This window comes from Melanotaenia boesemani, chromosome 8, assembly GCF_017639745.1.
Source record: "Melanotaenia boesemani isolate fMelBoe1 chromosome 8, fMelBoe1.pri, whole genome shotgun sequence".
NCBI classification, from domain to species: Eukaryota; Metazoa; Chordata; class Actinopteri; order Atheriniformes; family Melanotaeniidae; genus Melanotaenia; species Melanotaenia boesemani.
This window is the reverse complement of record NC_055689.1, coordinates 34,294,254-34,318,071: the sequence shown is the minus strand read 5'-3', so window position 1 is coordinate 34,318,071 and position 23,818 is coordinate 34,294,254. Positions and strand designations below refer to the sequence as shown.

General features: G+C 41.5%; 5 protein-coding genes across 12 annotated transcripts in view; 4 read left to right on the top strand and 1 right to left on the bottom strand.

Annotated features, from left to right (window-relative positions):
• Positions 1 to 12,250, top strand: part of LOC121645116 (gastrula zinc finger protein XlCGF57.1-like) — a 30,976-nt gene extending 18,726 nt beyond the window's left edge. The window contains exon 3 of the mRNA XM_041993508.1: positions 11,584 to 12,250. Coding sequence (XP_041849442.1) covers positions 11,584 to 11,949 — 366 coding nt within the window. The 3' untranslated portion in view covers positions 11,950 to 12,250. The remainder of the gene's footprint in view (positions 1 to 11,583) is intronic.
• The window catches only part of LOC121645114 (zinc finger protein OZF-like), a 352,747-nt gene that overhangs the window by 65,579 nt on the left and 263,350 nt on the right, over positions 1 to 23,818 (top strand). The window lies entirely within an intron of this gene.
• LOC121645098 (zinc finger protein 420-like) overlaps positions 1 to 23,818 on the bottom strand; it is a 1,096,702-nt gene that overhangs the window by 904,974 nt on the left and 167,910 nt on the right. The window lies entirely within an intron of this gene.
• Positions 1 to 23,818, top strand: part of LOC121645092 (zinc finger protein OZF-like) — a 121,808-nt gene that overhangs the window by 44,961 nt on the left and 53,029 nt on the right. For 6 of the 8 annotated variants that reach the window (XM_041993436.1, XM_041993431.1, XM_041993433.1 and 3 more), the window contains one exon: positions 7,792 to 8,026. In XM_041993436.1, the coding sequence (XP_041849370.1) occupies positions 7,792 to 8,026 (235 nt within the window). Of the gene's footprint in view, positions 1 to 3,267; positions 3,597 to 7,702; positions 8,027 to 22,062; positions 22,291 to 23,818 lie in introns of those variants that run through there. The other 2 variants (XM_041993434.1, XM_041993435.1) reach the window with 2 other exon arrangements.
• The window catches only part of LOC121644284 (zinc finger protein 260-like), a 75,895-nt gene that overhangs the window by 40,612 nt on the left and 11,465 nt on the right, over positions 1 to 23,818 (top strand). The window lies entirely within an intron of this gene.

The following is a 23,818-nucleotide window of genomic DNA, read 5'->3' as shown; positions in this document are numbered from 1 at the left end:
ACATCCGAACGCACACAGGTGAGAGACCATTTTCTTGTAAAATATGTGGGAAAGGTTTCAAGGAAAGTGGTTCTTTGACTGTTCACAATCGAACACACACAGGTGAGAAGCCATTTTCTTGTAAAATATGTGGGAAAGATTTCAAGGAAAGTAGTTCTTTGACTGTTCACATTCGAACGCATACAGGTGAGAGGCCATTTTCTTGTAAAACATGTGGGAAAAGTTTTACTAGAAGTTGTAATTTGACCTACCACATTCGAACGCACACAGGTGAGAGGCCATTTTCTTGTAAAATATGTGGGAAGATTTCAAGGAAAGTAGTTCTTTGACTGTTCACATTCGAACGCATACAGGTGAGAGGCCATTTTCTTGTAAAATATGTGGGAAAGATTTCAAGGAAAGTGGTTCTTTGACTGTTCACATTCGAACGCATACAGGTGAGAGGCCATTTTCTTGTAAAACATGTGGGAAAAGTTTTACTAGAAGTTGTAATTTGACCTACCACATCCGAACGCACACAGGTGAGAAGCCATTTTCTTGTAAAATATGTGGGAAAGGTTTCAAGGAAAGTGGTTCTTTGACTGTTCACAATCGAACACACACAGGTGAGAAGCCATTTTCTTGTAAAATATGTGGGAAAGATTTCAAGGAAAGTAGTTCTTTGACTGTTCACATTCGAACGCATACAGGTGAGAGGCCATTTTCTTGTAAAACATGTGGGAAAAGTTTTACTAGAAGTTGTAATTTGACCTACCACATTCGAACGCACACAGGTGAGAGGCCATTTTCTTGTAAAATATGTGGGAAAGATTTCAAGGAAAGTAGTTCTTTGACTGTTCACATTCGAACGCATACAGGTGAGAGGCCATTTTCTTGTAAAATATGTGGGAAAGATTTCAAGGAAAGTAGTTCTTTGACTGTTCACATTCGAACGCATACAGGTGAGAGGCCATTTTCTTGTAAAATATGTGGGAAAGATTTCAAGGAAAGTAGTTCTTTGACTGTTCACAATCGAACACACACAGGTGAGAGGCCATTTTCTTGTAAAATATGTGGGAAAGGTTTCAAGGAAAGTGGTGCTTTGACTGTTCACATTCGAACGCACACAGGTGAGAGGCCATTTTCTTGTAAAATATGTGGGAAAGATTTCAAGGAAAGTGGTTCTTTGACTGTTCACATTCGAACGCATACAGGTGAGAGGCCATTTTCTTGTAAAATATGTGGGAAAGGTTTCAAGGAAAGTGGTGCTTTGACTGTTCACATTCGAACGCACACAGGTGAGAGGCCATTTTCTTGTAAAATATGTGGGAAAGGTTTCAAGGAAAGTGGTGCTTTGACTGTTCACATTCGAACGCACACAGGTGAGAGGCCATTTTCTTGTAAAATATGTGGGAAAGATTTCAAGGAAAGTAGTTCTTTGACTGTTCACATTCGAACGCATACAGGTGAGAGGCCATTTTCTTGTAAAACATGTGGGAAAAGTTTTACTAGAAGTTGTAATTTGACCTACCACATTCGAACGCACACAGGTGAGAGGCCATTTTCTTGTAAAATATGTGGGAAAGATTTCAAGGAAAGTAGTTCTTTGACTGTTCACATTCGAACGCATACAGGTGAGAGGCCATTTTCTTGTAAAATATGTGGGAAAGATTTCAAGGAAAGTGGTTCTTTGACTGTTCACAATCGAACACACACAGGTGAGAGGCCATTTTCTTGTAAAATATGTGGGAAAGGTTTCAAGGAAAGTGGTGCTTTGACTGTTCACATTCGAACGCACACAGGTGAGAGGCCATTTTCTTGTAAAATATGTGGGAAAGATTTCAAGGAAAGTGGTTCTTTGACTGTTCACATTCGAACGCATACAGGTGAGAGGCCATTTTCTTGTAAAATATGTGGGAAAGGTTTCAAGGAAAGTGGTGCTTTGACTGTTCACATTCGAACGCACACAGGTGAGAGGCCATTTTCTTGTAAAATATGTGGGAAAGATTTCAAGGAAAGTGGTTCTTTGACTGTTCACATTCGAACGCACACAGGTGAGAAGCCATTTTCTTGTAAAATATGTGGGAAAGGTTTCAGTAGAAATAGTAAACTGACTTCCCACATTCGAACGCACACAGGTGAGAAGCCGTATTCTTGTAAAATATGTGGGAAAAGTTTAATTGAAAACTGCTTAAATGACCACATGAGAAGCCACATACTATAGGGCCGGTTGTTCAAACGTAATCCGATTGGATTTAGGTTATCAGATAGGATCAGATCTTGAAAATGGGTTGTTCAAAACGGAAATCCGGATTCCGAAATCCACTTGTATCACTTAATCCAATCCTGGATTAGATTATCCTGATCCCAACAGAGGGCAGGATTACAAGGCGGATTTCAGGAAGAAACTGTGTTATAACCTAACAGCTGATCAAATAATAGAACTTTTCATTCAGTGCATATGCTTGTTTAACCGTTACAGTTATGAAGAGGTAAACATAGGGACAGGCTTCTGTTAAGCCTTTCAGCGTAGCAAAATAAAACGGTAACAAAAGCAAAAATAAAAACATGACATCCTGTTTTTGTGTCTGGAGCACTGTGGCACCAAAGGCGCTGTTCTAGACTGGATCAGGGCCTACCTGTCTGAAATGAGTTTCTCTAAAAGCCTGCAGTTGTTTTCAAATGTGCTCTATAAATAAATTTGATTTGATTAGACTTGGACTCGTGATCTAAGACTTGAAACAGTCCTTTATTTTTTATGGGTTTCTTTTTTTCATGATCTTCTCTCCGTCCGATCTGCTGTCTGTGTTGTGTGCTGTCATTTCTCCAGACGTAACACTGACGTAACGTCACACAAACAGACGCATCCACACGCACAATCAATCAAAACAATAGCTGCAACGCTGTAACTTTTAGGTATTAATACCCACCTCTTCATATTTACACCTGAAAGGCTCTGCCTCTCTGAACTGCTCCTTTATACCCAGTCATGTTACTTTTTCAGCCTGTTGTTCACTGCTCCAACTTTATTTTTAGAGGTGTTGCTGCCATTAAATTAAAAACAAACTAATATTTTTCATGAAATAATAAAATGTTTAATTTTCAACATCATTTTATGATATTTTCAAATAGGTACATCCTCTTTTTATCTACACAAAGTTCCAACTTGTTTAGGGTACTAGTTGCAGATTTATATAGATCAATGTGTTGTTGCTCTCCCAATGATCACAGGAAACAGGCCTGTCTATCCTTTCCCCACACGCCTTGCCAGTTGGTGGCGGTAATACGCATCTATATGTTGTTAGCCAACCGCCAATAAACCGCAGAAGAAGAAGAACAGGAAACAGTCGCAGCCAATAGGCTAGCTGCTTTCCGAGCTACACTGTTAGCGGGAAGACGGTTGTGTTGTCGTGTCTCAGCGGAATATTTCAGAGTTTCAGCAACAATGTCTTCAGTTCAGCATCTGAGAGAGTTTATCAGCGAGCGACTAACTGCTGCAGCTGAAGAAATATTCACAGAGTTTGAAAAAACCATCGTTCAGTACGAAGAAGAGATCGATCGCCAGCGCAAACTGCTGGACATCAGCCGGAAGCCACAAAGAAACCTCCACACAGCAGGTAAGAAACAAACTTATGTTAAAGTTTTTTTTAAATAACAAATGACATAACAGCATATACAACATATGTAAGATAAAAGACGATATCACATTTCGCAGTCCCAAAAAATATCAAGTATAAATCATACCTCTTCAAACTAGAGATTAGTTCAACATTTTACTAACATATAGAGCAAATAAAGCAAATGAATGCATCTCCAAATGAAAGTTTTCTTGCAGAGAACAGCTCAGACGTGGAGGGTTGAAATAGCAGCAGTAGTAGCAAAACTTCGTTTCTGAACACCTGATGATGAATATTGTAAATGTAAAGCTTAAAAAACTGTCAGAATCTCCATAAATATAGAACATAAAGTGTTTTTTGTGGATTCGTTCCCATTGTGTCAAAGCGCCTACATGCCCAAAATCAGCTTCTCTGAGATAATATTATTATAATAATATTAGTATTTTTAAAACGGCATCAGTAGTAACTTTGTTTCTTTGAAAGAACTTTACATCCATATGTAAGATGTTTCTGCCTCTATTTCTACTTTCTGCTACTACATATTGTATTATGTACTGTATACAAGGGCTGCATTTAGTAGTAGCAGAATGTTTTTGGCAGTAACCAGATTTTTGACCAGGCTACTGTGCACTAATATATATTCTGTATATATATGTGTGTGTGTGTGTGTATATATATCACCTGCCTTAAATCTTGTATAAACGTAATAAATGTCCCATTCATAATTAAATCAGTCCAATATGATGTTGGTCCACCATCTGCAGCTGTAACAGCTTCAGCTCCTCTGGGAAGACTTTCCACAAGCTTTAGGAGTGTTTATAGGAATGTTTGACCGTTCCTCCAGAAGCAATTTGTGAGGTCAGACACTGATGTTGGAAGAGAAGGTCTGGCTCTCAGCCTTCTCTCTAATTCATCCCAAAGGTGTTCTATTGGGTTGAGATCAGGACTCTGTGCAGGCCAGTCAAGTTCATCCACACCAACCTCCTCATCCAGGTCTTTACGGACCTGCTTTGTGCACTGGTGTACAGTCATGATGGATCAGGAAATAAACATTCCCAAACTGTTCCTACAATGTTGGGAGCATAGAATTGTCCAAAATCTCTTGGAATGCTGAAGCTTTCAGAGTTTCTTTCACTGGAACTAAGGAGCCAAGCCCAGCTCCTGAAAAACACCCCCAACCATCATCCTCCCTCCACCAAACTTTACACTTGGCACAATGCAATCAGACAAGTACCGTTCCCCTGGCAACCGCCCTACACCGACTCTTCCATCAGATAACCAGATGATGAAGTGTGATTCATCCCTCCAGAGAACACGTCTCCACTGATCCAGAGTCCAGTGGCGGCGTTCTCTACACCACTGCATCCATCGCTTTGCATCGCTTCTGGTGATGTCTGGCTTGGATGCAGCTGCTCGGCTGTAGAAACCCAGTTTATGAAGATCTCTTGGCTCTGTTCCTGACCTGATCTAAAGGCCACATGAAGCGTGGAGGTCTGTAGCAATCGACTCTGCAGAAAGTTGCAGACCTTTGCGCACTCTGCACCTTAGCATCCGCCGACCCCGCTCAGTCATTTTATGGGGCCTACCACTTCTTGGCTGAGTTGCTGTCGTTCCCAATCGCTTCCACTTTGTTATGCTACCACTGAACGCTGACTGTGGAATATTTAGGAATGAGGACATTTCATGACTGGACTTGTTGTGCGGGTGACATCGTATCACGGTACCACGCTGGAATTCACTGAGCTCCTGAGAGCGATCTATACCTTCACAGATGTTTGTAGAAATATTCTGAATACCTCAGTGCTTCATTTATATATATATATGTATATTAGGGCCCGATCGATATGGATATTTTTGAAGCCGATTCTGATATTTGGCAGAAAAGAATTTCGATAACCGATTAATTAAAAAAAACATATGATTAAAAAATCAACTTCATTTTTGGTTCCTTAACACTTACACCAACAAAAATATGAATTACAGGCACAACATTTTACTGTTTCATAATATTTTATCCTTTAATATATGTTTAACTTTACAACAGAAGAATTTTCAAAAACAAGCATAAAATAACTGGGAAATTATATAACCTTAAAAAAAGGTCAAACTATAAGTTAATTGTATAAATGAATAATGAATTAATTAAATATGTCTTGTTTTGTACTTCTTGCTAATGCAAATTAGAAGTAGGATAAAGCACAGGTAGAAAAACCTGTTCATAAAGTTTTAAACAGCGATCAGTTGTACTGATTAATTTTATCTTTAGATTTAGGCCCTCCTCGCTGAGTTTGCGTGTCCTGACGATCCTAGTAGCTGTGTTGTCGGGTGCTCATGCCCCGGGTAGGGTCACCCATGGCAAACAGGTGTCTAGGGGAGGGACCAGACGAAGCGTGACTCAAAACACCCCTATGATGATGACAAACCATGGATCCAGGTTTCCCTTGCCCGGACGTGGGTCACCGGGGCCCCCCTCTGGAGCCAGGCCTGGAGGTGGGGCACAGAGTGCTTGGTGGCCGGGCTTTTGATATGTGTGTGTATATGTATGTATGTATGTATGTGTATATATATATATATAAATATAAATTTGTTTAAAAAGGTTTAAGATCATTAAATTCTGTACAAAGAAAAAATGATGCATACATTAGGAACATTGTCTGTGAGCTTCTGGATGGTAGTTTTTCAGATGGCATATAAATTTTGTGGTGTTGAATGATTTGACACGGCATCTCCCTTGCTTCACTTCGACTTTACAAATACTGCATACTGCTTTTCGAGTATCTTCTTTTTACACCATGAAAAATTACCACACAGCTGACATTGCTTCTAGCTTCAGTTACATCCCACAATGTAGTGCTGCATCGCTGTCACATGTCCAAATATGGCTGCATGGACAAACCCCAGTCGTCCTCCCGACACACGTATGCAAACATCAATTAGACGAAAATAAATATCAGCTGGTAATAAGTCGCTAATTAACATAATCAGCCTAGTACATGTAGTTGTAATGGATGCTGCCATAAAGAGGGATGTAGTGGGAAAGACAAAAATTGATAAAAAGACAACCTAAAAATGTTTAGAACAGTATAAATAAATAAAATAATTCTGTCAATATTTTCTTTATTTTAGTTCAGTTTTTTAAGTGTATTTTGTTTTTTTAATCAGGAGTCTGGAACATGTCACAATTATTTAACTTTTTAAATATTTTTGTCCACACTCTTCATTAACAGACATTACTGTGACGGTAAACCAGCGCAGGATCCTCCAGCAGCAGCTTTGTTAGTTTCATTTTCAGCGTGGTCGTGAAACAGAGGTAAACGTCGTCTGCTCTGAATACAGCTGCTGATGCTGTGTGAGGACCAGGCCTCGTCTGAGTGCTTTTGGACGGGGGAGGGATCTGCGTAGCACCCGCTCCTCATTGGGAAGAATTAACTACATTCATTCACCTCAGTCTCCAAAAGTCTCCAATAATACCACAAAAAGTCGCTAGATTTGTCGCTAGTCGTCTATTTGAAAAAAAGATGCCAGAGGGGTCTGAAAACTCGCTAAATATAGCAACAAAGTCGCTAAGTTGTCAACAATGAGGAGTAATTAATTCCCCCAAGACCCGCCTCTTTCCACATATAAGCTAATCACAGTGGTTGTTCGTCCCCACTCAAGCTGTCTTCTTCTTCGTTGGTGTTTGTCTCCTTTTCTCTTATGAAAGCTAGTTTGAGTCGGCAAACCAGCAGCTAATTTGCGCATTACTGTGAACTACTGGGCTGAAGAGGGGAGCAGAAGTTTGTTAGCATCTAAATAAATTTATAACTACTGCAGGGGAAAAAAATGACAAACGTGTTCACCAATGCGCGAGTAGATGAAAAATTCACCCGCACTGTCTCTTATTTTAGTCACAAAATGCGACCATTTGGTCGCAGTCTGGAGCCCTGATCAGTGTTTCACTAATAATAAGTGTGAAACCCTCTGCTCTAGAGAATTATTATAGAAGGTTCGTTCTTGAGGAGACGAGAAGTTCAGACCAATTTCACACTTTGAATTCTGCTTGAATATGTGAACTTTGTTTTTACGTAACTACATTAATAACCTTGTTCTGTTATTTGTCTCTGCAGACGTCCAGCACCAACATGACTGTGAAGAGGAGCAAGTTCTTGCTGACCAGCAGCTCTTTAAACAGGACATGAGCTCCAGTCTGGACCAGGAGGAACCAGAACCTCCACAGATCAAAGAGGACCAGGAGGAAGTCCACATCAGTCAGGCGGGAGAGCAGCTTGTTCTGAAGGATGAGACTGACATGCTGGTTCAATGCAAGTCTGAGTCTGAAGAACTGTTCACAGAGTTTCAAAACACCAGCATCCAGTACGAGGAGGAACCCGATCATCAGCCCAGATTGTTGAATATCATCATGAAACCTCAAATAAGGTTACACAGAATAGGTACGTAAACCTTCAGTGGTCTTAATGAACTAACAATACAAAGAGACCAGTGTAAATGTTTAGAAAAGTTCTGATGGGGGGCCAGACTGGGGCACTAACCAGGAAAAGGGGGGCACAAATGACATCCTTTTTTTTAGGTCTTGATTTGATGAAATATTGAACTGATTATTACAACTAAAGTGATCATATAATGTAAAAAAGTTAAGAAAAGCTTGTAAACAAGCAGCTAATCTATTTTTTCAAAAGGTGTTTACTTTGGGTGATGCTGCTAGGGATGCACCAATATGAAAATTTTGGCCGATTCCGATATTAATATTATTGTTATGGCTGATAACAGATATTTACCGATGTCGATATATATATTTTGTTTTAAAAGGTTTAAGATTATCAAATTCTGTACAAAGTGAAAATAAGGCAAACATTAGGGGCGTTAGCTTCCCACCATTGTTTGTGAAGTTCTGGATGGCAGTTTTTCAGATGACATATCAAATTTGTGGTGCTGAACGAGTTCACACGGCATCCTCCTCGCATTACTTTGACTTTGCAGATATTGCATACTGCTTTTCGAGTACCTCGGCCGATACCGATATTAATGCCGATATATCGTGCATCCCTAGATGCTGCTGTAGGACTTTTATCACTGCTGCACAAACACTCACACTTCAGTGATAAAAGGATGCAGATCATCAGTTTTATCAGAGTTTCTTTAATGTTGGCTGTTTAACTGCAGTCGTCACATCTGCTGGTTTTATGACAGAAATTATTGCCATGGAGACGGTTGGCAAATTTCAACATAGTCAAGATTATCCATCCATCCATCCATCCATTTTCTGCGACTTATCTGGGGTTGGGTCGCGGGGGCAGCTGGTGATCCAGGGAAACCCAGACTTCCCATTCCCCAGCCACATTCACCAGTTCGTCTGGGGGGATCCTGAGGCTTTCCCAGGCCAGCCAATTGATGTAGTCCGTCCAGCGTGTCCTGGGTCTTCCCCAGGGCCTCCTCCGGGTGGGGCGTGCTGGGAACACCTCACCAGGGAGGCATCCAGGCTCTGGCTCCTCTCAATGTGGAGGAACAATACTCTGAGTCCCTTCCGGATCACCGAGCTTCTCACCCTAACTCTAAATGCTCGCACGGTGTCTGTGTCACCACGTAGCTCCACAGAGGTTCGACGCGCACCTCTTCCAGACCTGACGTGCACCCCTGCTACGCAGACGGTTGCGTAGAGGTACTCTCTTTTAATTGGTCAGTTTGGGATCATGTATTGTCGGATATCTGGATCTTTTCGCTGAATTTGTGTAGTAACCACCGTTTTTAAAAACAACAACAATAATAATAATTTGATGAGAGCCTGATTGAATTATTTCTTTGTTTTTTTTCCACAAGCTAATAAAGACATTAAACCATGCTAGACGCCATTGTTTTAAAACAAAGTACCTACCGAACTGAAGTGAAACTTCAAAATAACTCCTGGTGAGTTTACCAGTCGATACCACCCCTGCTGCCACCTTCAGGTTAGGAGGAAAAAATGCAACACGACACCAAAACGACGCGCATCTCCTACGCAAGAGTGCAGGAGCAAACTCACCAGCATCAGCTACGCCGTAACTGACCTCACGCAAACGCCATGTGAGCATAAATCCGCCTTAAGGGAGAGCCCGGCCACCCTGCGGAGAAAACTCATTTCGGCCACTTGTATTCGTGATCTCGTTCTTTGGTCACTACCCACAGCTCATGACCATAGGTGAGGATAGGAACGTAGATTGACCAATAAATTGAGAGCTTTGCCTTTTGGCTCGGCTCCTTCTTCACCATAACAGACCGATGCAGAGTCTACATTGGTTCGCCTGTCAATCTCCCGTTCCATCCTTCCCTCACTCATGAACAAGACCCCGAGATACATGAACTCCACTTCGGGCAGGACCTCATTCCCGACGCAGAGAAAGCACGCCACCCTTTTCCGGCTGAGGACCATGTTCTAGGATTTGGAGGTGCGCATTCTAATCCCAGCCGCTTTACACTAGACTGCGAATCACTCCTGCAAGAGCTGAAGATCACACCCCGATAAAACCAACAGAACCACGCCATCTGCAAAGAGCAGAAACCCAATCCTAAGGCCACCAAACCGGATCCCCTCAACACCTCAGCTGCGCCTAGAAATTCTGTTGATAAAAGTTATGAACAGAATCTGTGACAAAGGGCAGCCTTGGCAGAGTCCAGCCCACACTGGAAACAAACAGTGCTCATTTAACACACTGAACAACCCGGGATTTAAGAAACTCTCCCTGCCCTGTATGATCAGTGTCGTGAGGGTGTTGTGAAGGACAACAAAACACCACTTGGATTCAGATGGGGGGGGGCGGGGGCTGTTCCTCCCAAACACGCCCCTCCAGGTCTCACTGTCATTGCCCATGTCGGCAGTGATGTCCCCCAGCAGAACGAGGGAGTCCCTGGAAGGAGTGCTCTCCAACACCTCTTCCAAGGACTCCCAAAAGGGGGGTTACTCTGAATCTGAGGGCGGAGGGAGGCTGCCCTCTCGTCCACTGGGGTAAACCCCAACATACAGGCGCCAAGATGGGGGGCAATGACCATGCCCACACCTGCTTGCCACCTTTCACCAGGAGCAACTACAGAATGGAAGAGAGTCCATCCCTTCTCGAGGACAGCGGTTCCCGAGTCCAAGACATGCATCGAAGTGAGTCCAACCATATCTAGCCGGAACCGCTCAACCTTGCACACAAGTTCATGCCAGCACTGCTTCAGGACAAACTCTCACAGTTCAGCATGCCTGCCTCCAACTGCAGCTGGATCACAGCTGTAATCTCCTTTACCACTGTTCTGTTCATAAGGAGACAGATTTCAAATTGTATGGTATTCATTGTGTCCCTTTGTCCTTTTAGATGTCTCACACCATCATCTCTGTAAGGAGGAGGAAGAGGATCTCACCAACCAGCAGCTCTGTAACCAGGAGAGGAACTGTGGTATGGACCAGGATGAACCAGAGCCTCCACAGACGAAAGAGGAACAGGAGCAGCAATCCACCAATCAGGAGGGAGATCAGCTTGTTCTGAAGCAGGAGACTGAAACTTTTATAGTGACTCCTAATAATGAGGACGGTGATCACATGGAACCAGAACCAAACAGTAACCAGCTCTTCTTTAACAACTCTCTTCTGGCAGAGCGTCATGTTCAGGAAGCAAACAGGGATGTTTTCTCAGCGTCTGTTACAAATACAGAGCAGGAGATGGACAGCACAAACAGAAGCCACACTAACAACAAAGGAAACTCTTCCAGTTTAGGAAATTACGGTAAAAATTACAAAGATAAAAAGTCTCTGAAAAGTGCCATTTGTGGAAAATCCTTAAAGAAAAAGTCACCAGTGAGGAAACATCACTCTGGGAGCACTGGTGAAAAACCCTTTTCTTGTAATGAGTGTGGAAAATGTTTTAGGTACAGATCAACTTTCAATGCTCACATGAGTGCCCACACAGGTGAGAAGCCATACGCTTGTAATATATGTGGGAAATGTTTCAGGCAGAGAGCAAAATTAACTGTTCACATGAGAACCCACACAGGTGAGAAGCCATTTTCTTGTAAAACATGTGGGAAATGTTTCAGTAAAAGTTATACTTTGACTGTTCACATGAGAACTCACACGGGTGAGAAGCCATATGTTTGTAATGAATGTGGAAAATGTTACAGGCAGAGAGCACAATTAACTATTCATATGAGAACCCACACGGGTGAGAAGCCATATCCCTGTAAAATATGTGGGAAATGTTTCAGGGACAGTAAAAGTTTAATTTCCCACATGAGAACCCACACAGGTGAGAAGCTGTACGCTTGTGATGTATGTGGAAAATGTTATACACAGAGAGCTAAATTTACTTCTCACATGAGAACCCACACAGGTGAGAAGCTTTAATTCTGCATGTGGTAAAGTTACATAAACAAGAAGGGATCGGTTCTGAGGATTATGGGATTTCTGTGTCATGTTTAAGGAGGGCTGCATGTGTGGCAGGGCTGAGAGCAACACATTCATTTCATGAAGATGGAAAGAGTATATTGGGTAAATGTTTACCTACAGCTGTGCAACTTTACGGACCATGTAAAGCTGCACAGGTCCCATGTTAAGAGACAGAGATGTAAGAAATGCTGTAGAAATCAAACTAAGACAGAAAACATCTAAAACAAGAGAGGGTGATTCTTGGGAGAGTAACACATTGATCAATTTACATCTCATTAGCCAGTAAAGTTGGGTCATTTTGTAAAATGTAAACAAAGAGAATGCAATGATTTGAAAATGTAAGATATTGAAACAGATATTTTTATTAAAATTGTGGCAAAAGTTTCTGTCAAATTGCTAACTTGAAACTGTCAGATCGGGTTTTTTTGTTCTTTTAATGTCCTCTTTTCCGGTACTGTGAGATCTTAGCATACGTAAACATAGCTGGTTTCCTTTGTTGCTTCCATCCAAAATTCACTTCTCTTGCTGAGATAATGTCAAGTTCAGATATTTTAATTTACCAGTGTGGATTACATTCAACTGTAAAGGCTTTTGCAGCATATTACTGTTTACATTAGCAACTAAAACAAAGACGGCACTCATATTAGCAGCTAATGCTAACGGCCGCCCTTCAACAACAGGAAATAATGTCACCACGCACGTAGTTTAAAATAAATCTGATATGGTCATTTAAAGTCACCTTTCCTGAAAAACAGGTTTCCACTTTGTCCTTTTATCAAACAGTAGTCTGTCAAGTAGTAGTCTGATGTTATTTATCTGGTTTCCATGACGACATAGCATAGCTGCTCTCTGTGTCCACGGCCATAGATATATACACTAGAGGCTGACATTTTTTCAGGAATCCCATGGGTCACGGGATTCCCACTGGATAGGAGTCAGTTTTACCATTAATCACTTGACTGGGACGGTACAGGATGAAAAATTAACAGGAGCAGAAACCAAAAAAACCAAAACAAAAAGAAAAAGAAAACATGCACCGCCATTTTGTAGTTTTTGCTCAATAAGCCTACACTGTAACCAAGTATAAAAAAGAACTACACTACCCAGAAGCCAACACTGCTTTCCAGCCGCTGCTTCCCCATCGGAATCTAAATAAGAAAATAAATGGAGTTAGCAAACACCCGCAGAGAAACCGATTTGGTAAAACATGATTTACAACGCAAAGTTAGAAGTAATGACGTGTCTATTTGGTTGGCAGAAGTGGTTAGAAATGGCGGACATATTAATAAACTTCACGAGAGTATCAACACAGTGTATGCCGCTTGTAAAACGTGTTTAGTTAATGACATTTAGAAATGAGTGAAATACAACTTTATATGTTCTGTTTAGGTTTATTCAACTTTGGTAGACATGCTGTGAACCATGTACTGTCTTATTGTTATTCCCTTTTTTCTTTTTTCTTTTGTTTTATTTATTGTAATTGAGCTTTAAACAAAAAAAGCTAGAAACACTTAAGCAGCTAGTCTAAAAAAGAAGGGTCAAAACTTTTCATCAAATTTAATACATTGCCTAAATACTCAATTTTAAAAAATGAGAGTGGGAGTCATTGTAAATGGGAGCGGGATGGGATCTCTGGGGCTGAGGTCACTGAGGTGGTTAAAAAGCTCCTCAGTGGCAGGGCCCAGGGAGTGGATGAGGTCAGCCCAGAGTTCCTTAAGGCTCTGGACGCTGTAAGGCTGTCTTGACTGACACACCTCTGCAGCATCGCGTGGACATCGGGGACGGAGCCCATCGTCCTCAGCCGGAAAAGGGTGGAGTGCCTTCTTCGAGTCGGCAATGAGGTCCTGCCCCAGGCAGGAAGTTCGCGTATCTTGGGGTCTTGTTCACGAGTTAGGGAAGGATGGAACAGAAGATCGACAGGCGGATCGGTGCGGCATCTGTAATGATATGAACTCTGCATCGGTCTGTTGTGGTGAAGAGGGAGCTGAGCCAAAAGGCAAAGCTCTCGATTTACCGGTCGATCTATGTTCCTACCCTCACCTATGGTCACGAGCTGTGGGAAATGACAGAAAGAACAAGATCGTGAATAAAAGCGGCCGAAATGAGTTTTCTCCGCAGGGTGGCCGGGCTCTCCCTTAGAGATTCTGTTCATAAATTTTATGGACAGAATTTGAGGGGATCCAGTTTGGTGGCCTCAGGATTGGGTCTCTGCTCTTTGCGGATGTGGTTCTGTTGGCTTCATCAGGCCATGATCTTCAGCTCTCACTGGAGCGATTCTCAGCCGAGTGTGAAGCAGCTGGAATGGGAATCAGCACCTCCAAATCCGAGACCATGGTCCTAAGCCGGAAAAGGGTGGAGTGCCTTCTCCGGGTCGGCAATGAGGTCTTGACCCAAGTGGAGGAGTTCACGTATCACGGGGTATTGTCACGAGTGAGGGAAGGATGGAGCAGGACGTCGACAGGCGGATCAGTGCATGTGCATCGGTCTGTCGTGGTGAAGAGGGAGCTGAGCCAAAAGGCAAGGCTCTCGATTTACCAGTCGATCTACGTTCCGACTCTCACCTATGGCCACAAACTGTGGGTAGTGACCGAAAGGACTAGAGCGTGAATACAAGCGGCCGAAATGAGTTTTCTCCGCGGGGTGGCCGGGCTCTCCCTTAGAGATAGGGTGAGAAGATCAGTGATCCAGGAGGGGCTCAGTAGAGTCGCTGCTCCTCCACATCGAGAGCAGCCAGATGAGGTGGCTCGGCCATCTGGTTAGGATGCCTCCTAGACGCCTCCCTTGTGAGGTGTTCCGGGCACGTCCTACCGGAAAGATGCTTCAGGGAAGACCCAGGACACGCTGGACAGACTACATCTCGCGGCTGGCCTGGGAACGCCTCGGGATCCCTCCGGATGAGCTGGTGAATGTGGCCGGGGAGAGGGAAGTCTGGGTTTTCCTACTTATGCAGCTGCCCCCACTACCTGATTCCGGATAAGCAGCAGAAGATGGATGGATGAATTCACGCTGCACTAACTGTGACCTGACTGAAGACGGAAGGCAAAAGATACTGAGCCTCCAATCTCGATTAGATGAAATTTATATTCTGAAAGCTCAAGGAGCATAGGGCAGATCCGGAGTAAAATGGATAGAAGAAGGGGAGAAAACTCCCCATATCTTTGCAATAATTGTGGAAGTAATTTTAATGCATATGGTAATCAATCATATTTACTCATACAATAATCACAAGTAATCATTCTTTTACTCATAAACTGCATTTATTAATTTATTATTCTCAATTACATTTCATGATGTGTGCTTTTCTGATATAGAACATTGAAGTCATTATTCTCCTGTTGGGTCATTGTATGTGAGGTCAGGCTGACCACTCTTTCAGATTCGTGACGTGGGGGAAAGATGAGACTGATAGGCAGCTGCAAGATAAACAGTTATTTAGAAAATAACAGCCTGATTGGGGCAAGACAATAAGAGAAAGGCGCCTTCTAGTCTCCCTTCTCCTATTATCAGTTTGAGAGACTGACCTTCAGCTCGAACTGGGTTGAATAAAAGTGATGCTAATGACGCAGCAAGCCAGAGTCTCTCCCGACTTCACGCGAGTCGGGATGACCGCTCTCATTACTTGCAAGTAATTCTTTATTCAATACTTCTCCTGTAATAAACTTTTTATACTTTTATTCATTCCAGACTCTTGGTAATTTTTCTACAACACCTTGAAAAGAGAAGGTAAGAAAAGAACAGTGTCAAATCTATCCTGGTGGATGATATGGAAATCTCGGGTGAAAAAATAATATCCTCTGAAATCTTCAGATTCTATAGCCAGCTTTATAGGTCTAAATTTTTAAGAGTGTACTGTGATACTTTTTTTTTTAAATGAAATGGCACAATATATTCCCAAAATAGATGATAACATCAAACAGACATTCAACGATCAACTAACAATCACAGAGCTTGATGTAGTAATTGGCAGAATCTCTTAATAACGCCCCCAGTTCAGACGGTCTCACAGGAGACTTCTAGAGACGTTTCTGGGAGGATATCAGAGAACTACTTTACCAAGTTTTTGAGACTTGTGTACTCCCAACCACAATGAAACGTGGGGTCATAGTCTCCATCCCAAAACCTAACAAAGACGGCAGACTTATAGAAAACAGAAGACCTATCAGTCTGGGGAATTCAGACTACAAATTACTAACTTACATCTTTGCCAGGGATCTCAAACATCATTGCAGAAACACAATCTGGATTCTTAAAGGGCAGATCAGTTCACAACATAAGGTTGGAAATGGACATAACTGAGTACAGATATATAATCAAAGACAATGGCTTTATATTGTTCTTAGACTTTTAGAAAGCATACGACTCAGTGGAACATCAGTTTCTTTTATCAGTACTTGAACATTTTGGTTTTGGCAGTAGATTCAGAAACCTGGTTGGTGGACTTTATGAGAATACTAGCAGCTGTGTTATTCATCCTAATGGCGACACTCCAAGCCTCAGGGTTAACTTTAAATCTAAAAAAATGGAAAGTCTTTTCTGCTCACGACAAACCATTACAGGAAATTAGCCACATCCCAGTCAAGTCAGAAATCAAATACCTGGGTATTCATCTCACCAAAGATCAACACCTGAGCCAATCAATAAATGTGGGTAAAAAACCTAATGAATGTAACACTAAATTAAATCTGTGGCTCCAAAGCGATCTCTTTATTCTAGCCCGGATTTATCTGACAAAAATGGAAAGTTTGTCACGATGGATTTACCTGACTTATACTAATGCTATCCCTAATAAAATAATAAAATCTATTAACCAAACTAATCTGAACTTTATTTGGAGAAAAAGACCCTATTATATGAAAAAAGACCAATATGGTTAAAATACATGATGGTGGTCTGAAAGTTATTGATTTTGATTTTCTTAAAGGAACCCTCAAGACAAATTGGCAAACATCTTGGATTAAACACAGCAACTCCTTCTGGTATTGTATCTCTAATTACTTATTTCACAGGGTTGATGGCTTAAAGTTTTTGCTCATTATGGATTTTGATATTAATAAGCTCCCTATAGCATTGTCAGAGTTCCATAAACAAATCCTAATATATTGGAAAATGTTTTATGTACAGAATTTTTCTCCCCACTCCACTGTAATCTGGAACAACAGATATATACTGTATCGCTACAAATCCTTTTTTCACAGGGATTGGTTGGAGAGGAACATATGGTTGGTAACTGATCTAATGGATACTGCTGGAAATTTATTAAATTATGAACAGTTTTGCATAAGACACTGCTTTAACCCCCCATGCACTTCCTCGAGAATTTTTGTTTTTAACTAAAAAAATAAGGATGTACCAAATTATTCAACCACAACTGGCCCCATTATCAATTCAAAGAATTCCTCTCCTGGACAAAAAATGCAACACCTCCTTTATCAGAAAAAAATCTCTATGAAAGATTATTTCCTGGGAAACAAAATAAAAATATTATATACATTTGGCAAAAGCACAGTTACTAAATTTAGATCTATGTAGTTAAAATTCCCTGTACCCCCTAAAGCAAAAGAAACACACTTCAATAGCATGAACAGTATCTATCCCTCAAAGGAATTACTCTGATTATGCTTTAACATTGAGGACAACGTCCGCTCATTTTGTGAAAACAACATTGAGGACATTGGTCACATGTTCTTCTCCTGTGATGTAGTCCAAAGACTCTGGTCATTTGTAAACGAGTGGTTCAAAAAATAAATTCTCATCTCTTTTAACTTCATTTTCAAAAGATGACATAACATTTGGCTTGATCTTAAAAAACAAAGATGACAAACTCTATATTAATATTATTTTATGTGTAGCTAAGTTTTGTAATATACAAGAACAAAATGCAGAAATGTTCCCCCAACTTTGTTCGCTTCAGAAATTAATTTAACATGCATCTGAAATCCCTGAAGTTTGTCAGTGGATTCACAGCCCAGATTTTATTGGATGCCATGAGTAACTCTCCCAGTGATTCAAAAACTCGAACCAATGTTGTACTCCCCTTGTACATTACTTTGTAATACTACCTCAGTCTCAAAATTTAGGTTGATTTTATTTTATTATTATTATTTTTTTAATTATGTTAATTGTATTAATATTTCATTTTTAGATCTATCAGCTGACATCTATCTTTGTTCCCTCTGAAACTGCTACATATACGCACTGTTAGTTAAATCAGCCATGTTTGATAATGTTTTTTATTTGCAGAATTGAGCAATAAAAATACAATTTTTAAAAAGTTAAGAGTAAATATTTGTAGCATTGGCTCTTTCTATTGACACAATACAGTAAAAACGGGCAAATTTCAGGCATTTAAAAACTTGCCAATGGTGATTAATTATGATTAATTTGAAAGCTGTGATTAATCTGATTAAAAATTTTGATCATTTGACAGCCCTACTTTTAATGTTTTATGTAAAGCACTTTGAATTGTCCTGTAAATGAAATGTGCTATACAAATAACCTGCCTTGCCTAAACTTCTTCTTACATACTTCATAACTTTAGCCACAAGCTACCTAGCAGCTAGCTAAGTGTCTTCTTCTGCTTAGTGGAATTGTTGAACGTATAACTGACACATTACCGCCACCAGATGATGGGAAGCTTCACTTCAACTCAGCGTCTAATGGATAACAGTGATATATCTTGTGTCTTAAGCTAAACGGTCCTGCAGCCCTCGCTGACCACAGGTGGAAAGCTAAAACTTTTTTGGTCATAACATTCCAGGGGAACTTGATAACCATCCATCCAAGGCCAGTCCAGGTAGCCAGTTTAGGATAACAGCAGTTGTTTTGGGTCAGGCTAGAGCTTGTTTTGTCTGCCTTAAGTCTCTCCGTGGTCTCACTGGCAACTTCCATCAGCCGAATCTGGGGTCAGTTTCAACCAAGCCGAGCAAACAACTTATACAAGTTGTTATACACCATACGGAGAAGCTCTGGGATTGTACCAAGCCTACCATTTGGGCAGAAATGGCATCCAGTTTACAATTTTGCTCATGCAACTCTATAGACTGGGTGTTCAAAGCACGCCACACACCATTACAAAAGTCCGGCAGCTTGCCAGTGGCTGCCAACAGCACTTGAATTTTGCGATACACCAGGTAACCGCCCGCTCCAACAGCAGAAACCCTGTTATCAAGAATCCAATTAAGAAGACATCTTCCACATCCTCGACTGAAAGTAGCAACAGATACATGACCTTCCACTGGCCCTAGGAGTCCAACACGTATGTTTTTAATGCTGCAGTGTAATTCTGTTATCGCAACAAACATTTTTATATCTCAGTAGGACTGTTGTTTTCATTATTGCACTGATGTTTACTGGTGTCCTAGCTATGCACTTTATGGTCTTTTTTCATTCCCCTCATTTACTTATACGGTTAATTCATATCTTCTATATATCCATATTCACCTGTGTAATTGGGGCTGAGTGGGGCTGTGTATATAAATACTGTTGTTCTTTTTCTGTTATCATTATTATAATTTAGTATTTATTGTACATACTGTTTTTTGTGTCATTATTTTTTATTTTGTCTATTGTTTAATGTCTCTTTTACTTTATGTTTGAGCTGCTGCAACTGAAATTTCTCCATCGTGGGATCAATAAAAGATCTTATCCTATCTAGGAAACAGGCCTATCTGTTCTTATCCCAGTTCTTTACCAGTTGGTGGCGGCAACGTACATCTATACGTTGTTAGCCAACTGCCAAAAAAACTGCAGAAGAAGAAGAACAGGAAACAGTGGCAGCCACTCGGCTAGCTGCTTGTAGGGATGGTGAAACCGAGGCCTCATGAATCATCGAGCCAACTTTGAACCAAATGCTTGAAAATGGCTTAGTGTTCTGAATCATTTGACCAAACCAAAGAGCTCCATCTGCTGGCTGTGGGAGTCTGATGTATCAGAAGGACAGCTTTGACACCTCACATCTGTCATCCCTATCTCAGCTTTGAATACGTGTTCAATAAACGATATGTAATCTACCATCCGAGTGAATATTTATTTTCTGTTGTTCATATAAATAACAAGCAGGGGTATTAGGTAACATTTGTTTAGGTAACAGAATTGTGGTGTAACTTAAGTAAACCAATCTGTAATGATAGTAGTTACTCAGTGGGAAGGCATGAGGGAAGGGTGTTTGTGCAACGGAGATAGTGACTGTGTTGTAATAAAAGTTGTAATAAAATTGTTTACTGTTTTACGTGTCTTATTATTTATAATAGATAATGCAAATGCATGTTATCATCTACGTCATGAGTTGTTTTCTTTTGCATAGCTGATCGTTGTTAAATGTGGCACAACAGTTTATAGCACACTGCACATTTATGTACATAGATTATTTACTCAGTTTTTTTGTTTATCTTCTATCTAGTTTTTTTTTTTTTTTTCAAACCGTTCATTTTTATTTTATAATGTTTTATGGCATTCAGGTTGGACGGCAAAGTAAGATTTTCATTGTTCAGGGAAACTTGTTTCCTTACTGTGCAAATGACAAAGACACTTTGAATCTTGAAATGTATTATGAGAAAAAAAACTTTGGAAACTTTGTGATGTGTCATAGATTTTTATTTAAAAACGTATTTTCTGTTAGGCTGAGTCTGCTCCTCTTCTGGCACACTATCTCTCCAGCTTTGGAGAGGTTGCACCTGAAAGAAACACAAGAACAAAATTGTAATTAACCAAGTTTAAAATCATTAAATTCTCTGCTGATGGTGATCAGAAACCAGCTTGGTGTCTAAGGTCCTGCAGGTGGTGGTTTTTCCTCTGCAGCTGTAGACTGAGACGTTTCCTCTGATGCTTCTGGTTGAAGTTTATGATTAACTTTAAAGTCTATTTAAAAAACATCTATATAAAGAAAGGGGAATTAAGCTTACCTGTGATGTTGAAGGCACCGCCTGCTCCATCCTTCTCTCATACTCCGAGCTCCTTAAGCAGTTACTCTGGCAACGGCGTCTTTTCCCCAAATCTCTAAAAGCTAAATGTGATTCAAAATACGCTCATGCTGATGTGATGCTTTTCCTAAATTTGTTTTCAAAATGCAATGTCGCACAATCACTACAGAATCTCCTCTCAAAAACCTGCGATCTCCTCAGCGTTTGGAATCTGAGAGATTGACAAGCCCGGCCCCTTCAAAGATCCCGCTTGCTGCTCGATACGCGCTGATGACGTAACGAGGCCTTGTTTGGTCTGTCACATGACTTTTGGCATGGTGAATCGTGTCACATGCTCGACACGTGATCGAGCAGACGGCTCGAGCATAACATCAAAGGCACCAAAGGCGCTGTTCTAGACTGGATCAGGTCCTACCTGTCTGAAACGAGTTTCTCTAAAAACCTGCAGTTGTTTTCAAATGTGCTCTATAAATAAATTTGATTTGATTAGACTTGGACTCGTGATCTAAGACTTGAAACAATCCTTTATTTTTTATGGGTTTCTTTTTTCATGATCTTCTCTCTGTCCGATCTGCTGTCTGTGTTGTGTGCTGTCATTTCTCCAGACGTAACACTGACGTAACGTCACACAAACAGACGCATCCACACGCACAATCAACCAAAACAAAAGCAGCAACGCTGTAACTTTAGGTATTAATACCCACCTCTTCATATTTACACCTGAAAGGCTCTGCCTCTCTGAACTGCTCCTTTATATCCAGTCATGTTACTTTTTCAGCCTGTTGTTCACTGCTCCAACTTTATTTTTAGAGGTGTTGCTGCCATTAAATTAAAAACAAACTAATATTTTTCATGAAATAATAAAATGTCTCAGTTTCAACATCATTTTGTGATATTTTTAAATAGGTACATTCTACACAAAGTTCCAACTTGTTTAGGGTACTAGTTGCAGATTTATATAGATCAATGTGTTGTTGCTCTCCCAATGATCACAGGAAACAGGCCTGTCTGTCCTTTCCCCACACGCCTTACCAGTTGGTGGCGGTAATACGCATCTACATGTTGTTAGCCAACCGCCAATAAACCGCAGAAGAAGAAGAACAGGAAACAGTCACAGCCAATAGGCTAGCTGCTTGCCGAGCCACGCTGTTAGCGGGAAGACGGTTGTGTTTTCGTCTCTCAGCTGAATATTTCAGAGTTTCAGCAACAATGTCTTCAGTTCAGCATCTGAGAGAGTTTATCAGCGAGCGACTAACTGCTGCTGCTGAAGAAATATTCACAGAGTTTGAAAAAACCATCGTCCAGTACGAAGAAGAGATCGATCGCCAGCGCAGACTGCTGGACATCAGCCGGAAACCACAAAGAAACCTCCACACAGCAGGTAAGAAACAAACTTATGTTAAGGTTGTTTCTTCAAAACACAACACACAAACAACACCTGGGGGGCATGGCATGCGGGGCATGGCGAGCTCATTGCAGTCACTGCCCCTCAATTTTAATTGCACACAACACACACTACATAAACAGTCAGGAGCGGGGAGGGAGAGGGTATTGGGGACCTCTCACACCCCTGCTCCCCCTGTGTGTGGCTGGGGGCGGGCGGTGGGGGTGGTTGCCCCGGGGCCGGGTACCGGGGTAGCTGCGCTGGTGGGCTGCTGGCTCTGTGGGGGTTGGGTCAAGGGGGGGTGCTTGGGGCTCGCTGTCTGCTGGTCCGCCTGGGGTGTCCCCCACGGGGCACGGTGGGTGGGTTGTGTGTGGCGTGACTGTGTGGTGGTGAGTGATTGTGGGTGCGGCGCGGGGGAGGGTGTGAGTATGGGGTTATATGGGGTAGGTGGGGAGGGGTCCGATAGCACCCTGGTTCCCGGGGTGTGTGGCTGGAACATACCTCAACTAAATTATTCTACTAAGACACACAAACAAGACACATCCCTTTCGATTCATTTTGAAAGCTCCTTCTGTTTTTCAGCGTGTGTCTATGTTGTGGAATTTTAGTTATCAAAGATCACACACTAAGTGAGAATCAAACAAAGTATTTTATTAAGAGCTGATCAGCAATGAGAATCACACAGTCAAAGGTTTGGCTGCTTGAGTCTGGCCAGGTACATGTAAGCTTTGGTTAATATAGAGCCAGAACATGAGCTGATAACATCGAGGTCGAAGGTCATTGTAGTAAATTCTTCTACATAGCTGATAACATTGTAGGGAAATGTAAGGAGTGAAAGGGGGAAGGGGAAGGGAGAAGCTCACTAAATTCTTATCTAATGTTAAGGAGTAAAAGGGGGAAGGGAGAAGCTCACTACATTCTTATCTAAGTACACAGACATACAAAGTTTAGGCTACAAACTATAAGGGTATATTGTAATTTTTCCATTACATCTACCCTTCGCCGAGAGGCGTGGGTAACCCGTTGAACCCCACTCGTGATAGGGATTGGGGATTGCAATTATTTCCCATGAACGAGGAATTCCCAGTAAGCGCGGGTCATAAGCTCACGTTGATTAAGTCTCTGCCCTGTCAGTGTGACATTTGAAGCTTGTCTGTGGTAATACAAACTAGTTTCTTTCCACCAGGTCCCTGTAGCTATTGTTTGTCTCAGACCAGCAGCTGTGTTCTGTCCGGTGTGATCCGGGAAAAAAATTTCGTTTTTTATGTTGAAATCTGTGTCAGTGAAATGTAGCGCAACATTTATATACGGCTCTGTGGTGCGGCTTGACCACAGGTCCATAGCGGTGGCGAGACACTGGACTGTAGCCACGTCCTTCACAGCACCCTCACCACACTCATCATCCAGGGCAGGAGAGCTGTCCAATAACATGGAGACGAGAAGGCCGTGATGCCGTTTGTCCAAAGCATGATCAACATGCTTGTAATTACATACTTATGACGGAGAAGAAAAACAGCTTTTTGTT